This window comes from Pinus tabuliformis, chromosome 3_2 (assembly GCF_031772625.1).
Source record: "Pinus tabuliformis cultivar Carrire ecotype Pingquan chromosome 3_2, CPIR1, whole genome shotgun sequence".
NCBI lineage: Eukaryota > Viridiplantae > Streptophyta > Pinopsida > Pinales > Pinaceae > Pinus > Pinus tabuliformis.
Window position 1 is genome coordinate 1,163,171,600 of NC_142302.1, and position 13,606 is coordinate 1,163,185,205.

At 38.1% G+C, this 13,606-nt stretch overlaps 1 protein-coding gene across 1 annotated transcript in view; it reads right to left on the minus strand.

Moving 5' to 3' along the window:
* The window catches only part of LOC149184848 (phenylacetaldehyde reductase-like), a 195,589-nt gene that overhangs the window by 62,444 nt on the left and 119,539 nt on the right, over window positions 1–13,606 (minus strand). The window contains exon 4 of the mRNA XM_089417734.1: window positions 1,529–1,715. Within this exon, the coding sequence (XP_089273860.1) occupies window positions 1,529–1,715 (187 nt within the window). The remainder of the gene's footprint in view (window positions 1–1,528; window positions 1,716–13,606) is intronic.

Consider the following 13,606-nt stretch of genomic DNA (forward strand, 5'->3'; position numbering starts at 1 on the left):
CAAACGGGTGCACTGAGATAAAGGGAAAATGAGGGGAAGAGTATAATAAGTGATCACCTTTATAGGGATAAACAGTTAAGTGCTCCTAAAAATCATGAGTACTAGTTGGTCCACCTCCATGATGACCGCATATCACACTATAACATAAGAATTCCCTTCAAGGTAGGGAGATACCACCCACTAGGGGGATGTGAGTAGTGCCATAAAACAAAGCACCATGAAAATGTAACTAAAAAGACCAGCAATGACCGTCCACCATCACGGATCTAGGAGATACTTTCACAAAAGACACCAAAATGGCTTTACAAGGCTACCATTTGCACAAATTTGGGCTTACAAATGGCGTGGTCAAACGTTCTAGAGTACCCCTGCTAGAAGAGGGGTAACAGGGAATAATATGAGTGCTAACTCTTACTAAACAAAAAATGCTAGAAAACCCAAAGGAGAAATACTAGATACCAAGTTCATTGTACACAATAGGGATTTGGATTTACCATAAGCTTGAGCCTTTACACATGTAACTATTGTTTGAACTTTGGAATACTTGGCTGTACTCAGGTAGAGAATCTTCCCATATTGCTTTAGATGAAGTAAAATTTTATTAATGTCATCTATTTCACTTTCATGGCTATGAACGATCCAGTTTAATGCATTATCCCGATATAAATTTTCAAAAAACCTATATAATGAAAACAATGTGAGGTTTTCAAAAACATGTATGACAAAACCATGGGCAGGTAAATGTATGGTATTTCAAAATGTAAGACAAATAAGGGAAAATGTGCCACAAATTCAATGGAATACAAATTTGGAAATATTGGACTTGTCCTCCTCCATTATCACAGGCTTAAGTAACCCCCCTTCTTTTTCTACCTCCTCGTCAAGGTGAATATCAGCTATTTTCTGTGTATCCTTCCCATTGGTTGGTAATATTTTATATTTAAATTACCTTGAAAATATTTTTGGTACCTCACCTTTCATAGCTTTCTTGCCCTTTTGTAAAATGTGTATTTATAGAGGCAATGGAGATTTACATCAAACAATCGCATTTCAGTTATCTCAACTAGTCTACTAAGAATATATTTTATTTCAGTATGCCGCTGAAGTTTGCAGCTCTAGTTTAATGCATGTGCCTGCTAAGAGTGTGCAGTATTGCTACCAAATTTATTGATCCATCAATCACACCAATCTCAAAAGCTTCTTCTCCCAGTTTTAGAATATTAGTTTGGGGTTGCAAATTGAAACCATGTATGATCATTACATGTCTCCATGCAGAACTTTGTCATCTAGTATCATACTGTAGTTTACAACTTTTATACATGAATGGTTGTCATCTCCACGTTAAGGTCTTACTCTTCGAAGTTAATATCTATGCAATAATCTGAACTCCGGATTTTCAGAGTGGCCTAAGCATTGTGGCTGCTATGTTTGTGACATAGCTCAATTTTTCTCATAAGAACCTATGCAAGTTGTTTGACACAATTCTTATGAGAGATTTATAAATAATGCATAGAATGAAACGTCATACCTGTGGACAGGGTATTCATGACATATCTTGGCTACTACTTCTGCAAAGTCACTGAAATGAATTATACCATTGGTGCAAATATAGCGGCCAGATGCTGATGGAGTTTCATATAGCAAAATTTGGGCTCTTGCAACATCTTCCACATGAACGCATCCCAACCAATAATTTGATTGAGTAGCTTGTGTACCTGCACAAAAGGAAACCATAAGTCAAATACCTCTTCTTACTCTGCAGCAACACAATTGACAGTCTCATAAATGTATGCGCCCTATCCCACTCTGATGCTAAGAATTAAATAATAGTTTACATGTATTGAAGGCCATAATACATTATGGTATAGATTTACAAGTTATCCAATGGGGTTTCACACAAGTCTCTACTGCTCAGAAAACACACGAGGAAGAACAAAAGTTACTAAACCAATATCATAGATTCATATATCTTCTTTGTCCACCATTGTGCCTAGTCAACTTCTACTAAAGTTGCCTTGCCAAAAATAATCGCTCTAGATTGGAAATGCAGATAAACAAAATATAGAGAAAGGTTTAGAAGCAAAGATATTGAGATTACATATTGAGATCACTGATATAACAAGGTGTACAGATAAATTCTTTTGAGAAACAACCCTGTCGTCATATCAGCAAAATTATAGGTTAGACAAACTAATCTAAGACATCAATGAGGCTTATTTTTTGTGATTCTTTTCTGTGAAACCCAGCTTTACTAACCCTAGTGGTACACAGCTTGATATGTAAATAGCATGTGATTTGATAATTTTGGTTTGGAAGCTAAGTCACTTGAAATTCCAGACTTCATGTTCAAATGTTTCATTGTGTATATCTCTCATATAAACATGGAAGTTGTTAAATCCCTACTAATGCAAAAATCTATCACCCAGTGCAAAATTTCACTAAGCAATCTAGATTGAGAGCAACAATGAGAGAGTTACGACTGTCACCTCAACAACTACTCCCCTACATTTTGTGGTTGGATATAATCCCCACAAGGGAGGCTTCCCCAATAGATCTTAATGATTAAGTAATCCAAATAGCTTTACGCTAAATACCCCTTAACGGTTATACTACAAGATTCACCCAAGAGCAAATATACAATGATTAGGGTTTCAGATGATTTAAGATATAATTTCAAGAGAGTGAGTTCAAAGGTCCCTATGGTTTAATCTAGAGGGCTTAGTTAGACCAAAAGAGGCTCAAATAGGTACCCAAACACATGCAATCAAAAAATTACACTTTGGTGTTATAAACTAGGTTTTTAACAAACAATTTATAGCATGCAAATATTTTACAACAACAACAAGAAGACAGTCCTAAAATCTATAATAAACAGCTAAAAAATGCATGTAAAATGATATTTTTACTTTTCCAAATGCATATATGCAAAGTCTAACCCTAGGAAAATAAGGTCATGTTGCCATGCCAACAATTCCCTTACATTTTACTTAAAATGAAAGGGGTCCCCATATCAATTTTTGCGAATATCACCTTTTTATTGTTTTGGTTGCTTGATCTTGAATGATGTTGCACATCGATTTTGACCACCCCATTGCCTCTACCTCTTCAAAAGTCTTTCGACGACATAAAACTTGACCTCTTGATCAATTTCATCATCTTGGTAATTTAAATTAATGAACTCCGGCTGAGCTATCTGGTCTTGCTTCAACTTAATCTCTACGTAAGCATTCTCATTATCTTTCACAAGGGATGAAAAACATATAAATTAAGGTAAGTATTAATATGTGCATACATGTAAATAAATTGTAACATAAATTAATAAATGTAAATTGTATATATTAATATACCATATCACAAAATTTGTGTATTATATATATTTTATTCAGTACATAATACAATATAATATAAATAACATGAATGTACATATAGTACATAAATAAGACTCACTAAAAATGAATGGTAGTTATTAGGATTGTAATCCAAATAAAATAACCTTCAATTTTAATTATGTATTAATATTTTAAAATATAATATAAAATTTAAACCGACGTATAGTATTACATAATACATATATTTTTTTTTTATATAACAGCTAGAGATAGTTGTCCTCACTGCTAGTTTGATAACTGAGTTATGATAGATTTTCCCACCTATAAAAAATATATATATATATGTATATTTTTTCATATATTACATACGTTGTATTATTATAAAATCGTACGATTTGTCACAGAGGCTTCCTCCGATGGAGAATGAAGCTTGTAGATGAAAATGATTCTGGATTGAGCAACACGAACCTTCAAACAGATCCAATGCAAACGTGCTTTTTCAGCGGCCTCTTCCCTATACAAGCAAACTGCACTCGAGGATCCTAAGCGAACCTCAGATGAACCTCAGACGAACTTCACTCAATCACAAAAAGTTTATGTGCAGAGATATAACACAGAATGGAACCTCTTCTTTTTATTAAAGAAATTGGATGTTACCGCAAATGAGTATTACAAATAGATCCAAAGATCAACAAAACACAAAACTATCTCAGGCCAAACCAGAGATTGACTGCAAAGGCATTTACCAGTTATACTAGCTAATTATAAGCTAGGAACCAGAGGCTTCCTGGCCTGTTGTAGACTCTGTCTATGAACCAAAGTAGTCTAAACCAAAGGACTCTTCACCTATGAAAGTTCGGCCACTTTAGGTTCTCACCAAGCTCAATGAAGCTTGCAGATGAAAATGATTCTGGATTGAGCGACACGAACCTTCAAACAGATCCAATGCAAACACGCTTTTTCAACGGCCTCTTGCCTATACAAGCAAACTGCACTCGAGGATCCTAAGTGAACCTCAGATGAACCTCAGACGAACTTCACTCAATCACAAAAAGTTTATACGTAGAGATATAACACAGAATGGAACTTCTTCTTTTTATTAAAGAAACTGGATGTTATAGTAGATGAGTATTACAAATAGATCCAAAGATCAACAAGACACAAAACTATCTCAGGCCAAACTAGAGATTGACTGCAAAGGCATTTACCAATTATACTAGCTCATTATAAGCTAGGAACCAGAGGCTTCCTGGCCTGTTGCAGACTCTGTCTATGAACCAGAGTAGTCTAAACCAAAGGACTCTTCACCTATGAAAGTTCGGCCACTTTAGGTTCTCACCAGGCTCATAGGTCCTAATGCGCAGGCTTCTCAAAATTTCAACTCCTAGACTCTTACACACTGAGCTCTCTCAATCTCTCTCAAAACTCCCAATGCCCCAAATGGTTCTCTTCCCCCTTATTTATAAGAAGTTGGGAGGGGACAAAAGGAATCCTATGGTACTATTGATACTGACTAGTGTCTTTTCCGTAGATGCTCTGAGATGTGGGTCAAGTTGCACCAATCGTCAAAGAAGTGCTCCGAGTCTCAGAGAATCGTCCCATAAAGTCTTGTAATAATGACTTTTTGGGACAGAGAATCGTCCTATAAAGTATACAAAGTGGAGATGTAAGGCCTCCGTCAATACCTTTATTTACATAATGGAGATATTATTGGAATCCAACGATACCAATCACACTCATCGTCAAATGACTAGACTTTTACATTATTTCACATAGTGGATGCTTTTATCGTGCAAAGCCCACGATAAATGTATATATGTACAATAATTATGTTCCCAACATATTTGTGCCAGGGAATCTTTGTTTGGAATATCTTCCACTGGTGTCCCATGCTTTAGAAAAGATGCGTCAAACTATCATGGGCTTCCCAAGTACTATTTGATGCTTTATTTTTGTCATGACTACCCATTGGTGATGTTTAGTCCCATCATCGGTGAATTTGTTTAAATCTGCTAGAGTTTCATAAGGCTGGTGAAAGCAATCCATACATTCTTCGCATTCTTGTCTGTAATCTGATTGGAAATAAATGGGGTCCATAGCAGTGTTGTTGATGCTGAACTATGTCCACTATACATTTAACCAGTCTGGCTGATGTAGTAGCTGAGTGACAAATAGTGATCCAAATTTTAAGAGAGTATAATAGGTACCATCTAGTTTGTCTCTGCAAAGTAGGATCCACCATAACTTTTTATATCCAGAGAAATCATAAACAGAATCAGGGAAAATAAGTTATGGATTGTGTTGAAGCCACTAGAGTCTATGGAAATCTGGATCTCTAGCTCTATTTATCACATAATATTTGTGGAAAATATTAAATTTATTATTTTCCTCTCCCCAAATTATGCTAAGCTCTTTGAAATGAAGGTTTAAGGCATCTTCTGCCAGATTTGCCAGATGTCTAGAATGGTCAAAAACCATATCATGGATCCATTTGCTGGATTTTGGATAAACCTTTCGTTCTGGGACCAAATGTTGTAGATCTCCATGAGGTTGGAGATTTGCATCTAAGACCTGAGTGTTTCGAAGCTGCCAAGTTGGTTTCCAAGAATTTATATAATCTTACCACTTCATGGAGTTTGGAATTTCTCTTAGAGTTTCATGACTAAGAACAAGATCCCATTCAATTACTATAACCATTAGATGGGCATGTTCTTGGAGATTTTCTCTACTGAGAAAATCATGAATACAATTTTTACTGCCCTTTATGTGTTCAATTTCAAAATCAACGTCTGTGAAGAGAGCTTGCCTAGTTTCTTGATATCTTTGGTTAGCACCTTCTTCATGGCTGAAGCATTAGTTTTGAGAAGAAATCTTTTGTTTATTAGGTGTATATCAAAGTTATCAATGCAATTACAGGCAACTTTTACTTCTTTCTCAATAGTTGAATAGTTTTTCTCTGCAGGATTCCAAACACTTGAGGCAAATTGGATAATATGTTCTTGATCTTCTTTATTTTGCTTGACAACTCCTCCCCATCCTATGTCACTTTCATCAGTTTCAACAATTTTATAGAGACTTTCATCAGAGATGTACAGAATGGGAAGCATTTTTACCTTTTCTTTAATCTTTTTAACATCAGTGGTATGTGTTGTAGTCCATGGTTCTGGATTCTTTTGAAGTCTTTGATTTAGCATCTTTCTATCTTGTGCACAATCTTTGTAGAAATTGCAGACATAGTTGAGACAACCCAAGAATCGTTGAAGTTGGGTTTTGTCTTTAATCTCGTTTGGGAATTTGTCTGCAAATGCTACTGCATGCTACTAGAGAGAAATTTGGCCATTTTCTATGGTATGTCCAAGGAATTTGACCTTGGTCTGAAAGACTTCCATCTTTTTCTTGCTCAAAACTAACCCACTACTTTTGACTATCTGCTTGAATTTATTTACATGCTTGAAGTGTTCATCTAATGATTTGGAAAATACTAAAACATCATCAGCCAATCAAAATATGGCCTAAATACCAAATCCATAACTTTTTGGAATTTGGAAGGGGCATGCTTGAGGCTGAATGGCATAACATTCCATTCATAATGTCCAGAGGGGACACTGAATGTTGTCTTGAACCGATCTTCTTCTTTGATTGATACTTGCCAAAAGCTTGATTTCATATCAAATTTTGAAAATATTTTTGCCCTTGCAATTTTTGATATAAGATTTCCCTTATGGGGGATTGGATAGGTATCATCAGCCAAAACATTATTTAACGGCCTATAATTTATCACCAATCTAGGTACTCTAATCTGTTCAGAAAGTTTATTTACATAGAAGCCATAACAATTCCAGGGACTATTTGATTCTCTTATCAATTTTCTCTTCAAAAGGTCTTGTATCTCTTTCTAGCAGAGCTTTCTATATTCTTCATTCATGGGGGTGGCTCTACTTTTACAAGCTTTTCCTTTATAATCTGCCTTGTAGGGCAGTTCCACAATGTATTGTTTCCTATGCCAGAAAGCATTTGGTTCTTCTGCACAACATTCTTTCTCTAACTGTCCCTTTAATCCTTCTATTTTTCTGATGAATGCGCCTTGCTTCAATCATTCTTCAATCTTCAAGTATGACTTTATATCCTTGAGCTCTTCTAGACGTTTTTCTTTTTGTCCTAATTCCTACATAGCTTGGACCATGGTTGATGTTGATTTTTTGGGTAGCATTGGATGTGCTCTAGCTCCAAAATTTTGTGGAGGGGCTAGAACACATGAGATCTCCAAGACCCAGAAATCGTTTGGTGAAATTCCACCCGGATTGTATTTTATTAAAATAATTAATATTTTTAATGGAGTTCCTAAGTCTAAACTTAGGAAAATTAAAATATTAATGGGTCTTAATGAAAATATGGGTGAGAAGCTTCTAAGAGACGAGGATCAAGTCTAATTTAATATTAGTCGTTGATTAGAGATTAGATCACGACCATTGATATCTCAACAAGAAAAGTATAAACAAAGACTTGAAATTCATTTGGAGACACACCGGACAAATACTCAGTAACTCGAGGGAAATCGATTCTCAAGGAGTAAGAGTTCGATTTCAGAAGAAGAGTTGCAGGGTGAAGGAAGAGGAGGGTATCAGCATCATTCGGAGACTGAGGAGGAGGGGACGCAGTGCATCAGAGAGACAGTGTAGAGGGACAGCTTAGAGAGGCAGCGCAGCAAGGGACGTAGTCCTCACGCAGAGATGACACAGAGGTGAGGCAGTGAAGGCTGGAGGATCTTTTGGGTGTCAGAATTTCTCCAAAGGGTGGAGGAAAATTATCTCAAGTGTTTTCTCAGAGGTTTCTCTATGTTCTACAAATCATTCCTTGTAAAGAGATTGTTGCTGAAGAATAATACATAAACCCTCATCTGCTGCAACAGTTTTCCCACATTGGGTTTTTCTAGGGACTATTGTCCAAAAATAACTATGTTGATACGATTGTTTCTTGTGTTTGTATTTCATTGTTCTTTTCTCTATGCTATTATGTGAAAACTGCAGCAGAATTTACTTTGATGTTTACTGAAGGGTTTTGTAAATAACTTATTGTGGAAAATAAGTAGGAGAAATAAATCAGTTACTACAGTAAAATTTCCTGTTAGAAATTTTCATAGTTGAGATTCTTGATGTTGATACAAAAGGCAATGTGATAGGTTGAAAATATCCTTGTTGATCTGGAACAAAAATAAAATATCCAAATCTGCCATCATCTACTCTTGCTGATCCATGGGGTTCTACAGCAGCAAGGAATGGTTTTCCTAGGATGCAGTCTACTGGAATACCCCCTACTGCAAATTTGATGTTTACGCAGTGGTTTTCTAGGCAGAGGGTGGCTTTAGGGACTTCATATTGGAAGTTGTGTTCTTGTTTTCCCAACCCTATGACTTCTCTTTTTGCCTTAACCCAGTATTTTGCAGGAATTGAGGTTTTATTTTGTGAAAATTCCTTAATCTAACACAGCAGAAACCCCTACTACAGTCTACAATTACTGGTTTACAATCTCCTACTTGTTTTTTACATTAACAAGTTATTTAATTGCATAAACATCAAAGTAAACACTATTGTAGCCTTCACAAATATATAAATCATGCACTGAAATAAATAGAGACAATAACACAAGCGACAACGTTATTTTTGGACAATAGTCCCCGGAAAAACCCAATTTGGGAAAACTAGTGCAGCATATAGAGGGTTTGTATTATTAAGCAGATTCGTGAATGCAACTAGGGTGCCAGAAAGGGCTCACCAAACAAAGCATATCCTTGGCAGTACTACCTCTATCCAGAGACAGATATTCCGGCAAATCAGCAAGCGAATGATCAAACCCCACAGTGACTCTGACTGTTCCCTATGTTGGACAGCGAACGCTGCTCCAAGCACTGCTCTAGAACTGCATCACCCTCTCCTGGCTCAAAATCTTCTAATCTGCTCCCAGTCTGCCCCACAGAATCTCCCCACCGTTGCCTCTGAGGCCCAGCGTCAGCCTTATACGTCCTCTGCGTCAGCCCTTCCAAGGCTTGCATTGTCTCTCCTAGCACTGCACTGCCTCTTTCCTATGTATTCTTTAGCCTTGGATAAAATCCCTTACTGAACTGCCCCTCACTGCAACTCTGATCACTAACTCGATTTTCTCAACAAACCTTGCCCCAGAAAATCAAATTCTTTGATCACTTGGTGTATCTTCAACTAACCCTCAAGCCTCCTCTTATAATTTTCATGTTGATGAATCAACAGCCGAGATTAAGTCCCTAATCAACGGCTAGGATTTGAACTAGCTTGATCCTCGTCACTTAGAACTTTCTCACCCATGTTTTATTAATACACATTAATATTTTTATTTTCCTAAGTTTAGACTTAGGAACCCATTAAAAATATTAATTATTTTAATAACTCCTCATCCGGGTGGAATTTCTCCAAACGATTTCTAGGTCTTGGAGATCTCATGTGCCTTAGCCTCTCCACCAATTTTCATGGCTAGAGCACATCCGATAATACCCAAAATCAACATATTTAACACATTTAGGTGAGCCCCTGTGTCTAACAAAGTCTTTATAATAAATACTTCCCCTTGTATTTTGAATGTGAGCATGACATGGTATGGTTGGTGCTGGACTGCCATGATTTTCATACTGCTTAATCCTGAGAAATCGTCTGTCTTGACCTCATAAATTTCCACATTAGTATTCTTTTTGAAAAGAGGTTGTTGTTCTGAGATGTAATCTTCCTGCTCCTCTTTCCCCTTTTCTATTTTGGAAACCTTAGTTCCAAGTTCACTAATCTCTTTCATCAAAATTTTTATTTCATGGCTAACTTCATTTAATGTGAGTATTCCTTGTTTATCTTGCTAATTGTTTCTTTGGAATGATTTAGTGTTTTTCTCATATGAAGCATCAGCAAAGAGGGTCTTTGTGATAGCACCTTTGCTTGAAGGAGTTGAAGTAGACCCTTGATCTTTTATCGTAGTCTGCAGAAACGTATCCATCAGCGTTTCTTTCATTTCTCCTTCAGGAAGCATCTTAATGCCTTAATCCAGGTGGCTCTAGACACATGCAGAAGTCCCAGAGGCCTCAGGAAGGGTCAAAATTCAAAGTGGTCATATTTCTCCCAAACCAGCACCAGATCGAACTGCTCATCGCCCTAATTCCAACGGTGTGAACGGCACTCAAATCCGAGCTCGTATGAGGGAGAAAGAGCCAGTCAAATTTTTGGTGAAAGTTGCCATGTGGGCCAAGTTTAAGTGTCCTACAAATTGACCGAGTCCCGGACAGGGAATCTGGCTCTCGAGGAGCAGGCGAATTTGTTGGATACTTAATTTGTCTAATATCTCTTATATTAGACAAAATCGAAAAAATGCCCCTATTTCATAAAATTAAAAATAAAAATATGAATAGGGGTGGTGGGCCACCACCCCCGCCACCCCGGCCTTCCGTGTTGGTCGAATATATTAAAAATAAAATAAAATCAAAATGGGCCGACGGGACATAACCCCCGCTGCCCCCCCTCAACCACCACATAACATAATTGTATAATTAAATGGGGTGGGCGGGCCACCTCCGATGGACCCGACCCACACCCAACCACTATGTTATAAAATTAAATGCAATGTAATGTGGAGCCGGCGAGGATTGAACCCGCCTGGCCCATGTGGGCCAGCCCCCATCGGGCGGCCCCATGTGGCACTATGCCAAACCAACCCAAACCGCACTGTATCACACCTCACGCCAACCATCAAATCATCAAATCATAACCGGTTACAAAAAAAGATAATTGCGCGCCCTAAATATTTAAACGATCACAACATTTTACCAACCATGGATTATTATTGGGAGGCGGGGGATTCGAACCCAAACCATCGCCCAGATAAGCCGACTCTGCCACCATTGCGCCATGAGCCTGGTGCTTTGAATACTGAAATGATATTTAAACTCTCTTGCACATTGCGAACGGGGGAGGACGGACCCGACACGGAGATCGAGGATTATAATATTTTAATTGTGACAAGCAAAATCATGCTTTGCCCAGATGGAACCAGGAGCGGAACCATGACACACTTTTCGAGACAAATTTTTAATGAGTTGCAGTTGGAACCATGAGCATGTAGAAGAGGCAGGGGGAACCATGATTGAGCCCAATTTTTAGGAAGGCGAAATTTTTCCAATGTCCAAATTGGACAAACTTTATGTCGATCCTATACCTCTCAGCAACATGAACCTGATGGCACAGACAGAATTTTGATCTGAGCAATGGATCTTCAAATGACCCAGAGGAGGAAATCTTTGAGGAATCTAAGGGGAATCTAAAAGATTCCTGTAGCCCCAGATTTTCACTTTGTTAGAATTCAGAAATTTGACAATTGATTTTACACTATTCGATGCCACAAATTTGATGGTGTAATCAGATTTTCCATTTGATCATTCCATTTTTCAGCCACTTTTCAAAGTAGAGTGCAGGTGTCAGCATCTAATGTGCGCGCAGTCATTTCCATGATATTTGACACCATGAGATTGATGGTACAGCCAGGTCCAGCAATTTATCATCCTCTTCTTCAGATAACTCCTTGATGTGAGGTACATGCAGTGTGATCATGTACTTCTTTGTCTCTTTGCTTGAGATGCATTGTGTTGTATAGAACCCTGTTTGATGTTTGATGTGGGATCTTGTTTTGTTCTTGATGTGAGATGTACTTATTGTCATGTTTTAATTGAGATACCTTTGTCGTCATGTCGACGAGACACTCATGTTTCTCCATGTATGTTTGAATTGAGATCCCTTTGATGCCATGTTGGCGAGATGCTCATTATTAACATACGTGAAATTATGTCATGCTAATAGGAGTCCTTTTTTGAATGAGAGTTCCTGCAGCGGAACATCTCTTGGAGCCACTCTTGCGTGAGGGCATATTCCTTGTATGATAGAGAAAACACATGCATGTACATCATCACTCTTTCCAACACTTAATGCAACGGCCTACACCATCTTGACACCGGGGCCCGGAGACGTAGTCCCTCCTGGACAAACTCCGTTATCAACGTCTTGTGTTTTATGTTGTTGATTCTTGTCATGTTCCTTCTTCTTTACAGCATGCATATATGTTCCTTTATGCTCTTTTAAATGCAATTCTAATCACATCACGAAAGCAAAAGATCTTGGTTAAATCCGGGAGTTGAGTCAACTCGGATCAAGTTTGGTATTGGAGCGCTCTTTGCGTGGATGTGAATTGCGAGCGTGAACAATGGAACGTGCAGCGATGGAAGATGACAAATCAATGTATGAGACCATGCTCAAAATTTCCCAAAAGGTGGAAATAATGTATGAAGCTCTACAAAAAGAGAGAGAGGAGAAGGAGAGATTGCAGCTTCAGTTGCGAGCCACGAAAGAGGCCCTAGAAGAACTGAATCACAACAACCAGAGTCTTCAAGTAGAAAACGTTGAATTGAAGATGCCCCTACAAGAAGAGAAAGAGGAGAAACATAGTTTGCTACGACAGTTGCAAGCCAAGGATGAGGCCTTGGAAAAGCTACAGCGTGACCCATGTGAGGTAAAAAGTAATTCTCCGAATTCATGTATGTTTCCTGATGATGATTTCGCTATTTTTGAAAATCATACCACAGGAATTGGCTCCAAACTGTTGAAGAAAATGGGGTATGAAGGAAAAGGCTTGGGCATTAATGGCCAAGGCATTGTCAACCCCATCAAAGTAGAGGAATTACCCCGTCAGGCAGGACTTGGGTATGTTGGAAAGGAAGTTGGGGAATGCGCCGAGACAACCAGTGAACCACCAACAACCGATGATGAGAAGCCCTCATCAGTTCTTTCCAAATCGACAGTGGAGGTAAAGGATGTTGATTTCCCTTCAATTTCATCTTCACATAGTATGATTTCTATTGGAAATGTGGAGATACCAATTACAGGGACAAACATGAGGCTCCTTACCAGGATGAGGTACAAGGAGGAAAAAGAACTTGGTGTTAATAACCAAGGCATAACTCAACCATTGGAGGTTGTGCAGAGACCTCGATTTGCAAGCTTGGGATACACCGAAGGAGAATGCTCGAAGGTGTTAGATTCTTCTGAGACATCGTCGAAATCGTCGAGGAAAGAGAATGATGGGAACACATCACCATCATCCCATGGCAGTGCCCATTGCAGGGAAAGAGTTGAGGCAAGCTCTCATCACCATAATGACACCAGAGGCAGCAAGGAAAGGTATAACCAGTCTCGATATTCGAATGTTCATTTCAATTATAATCA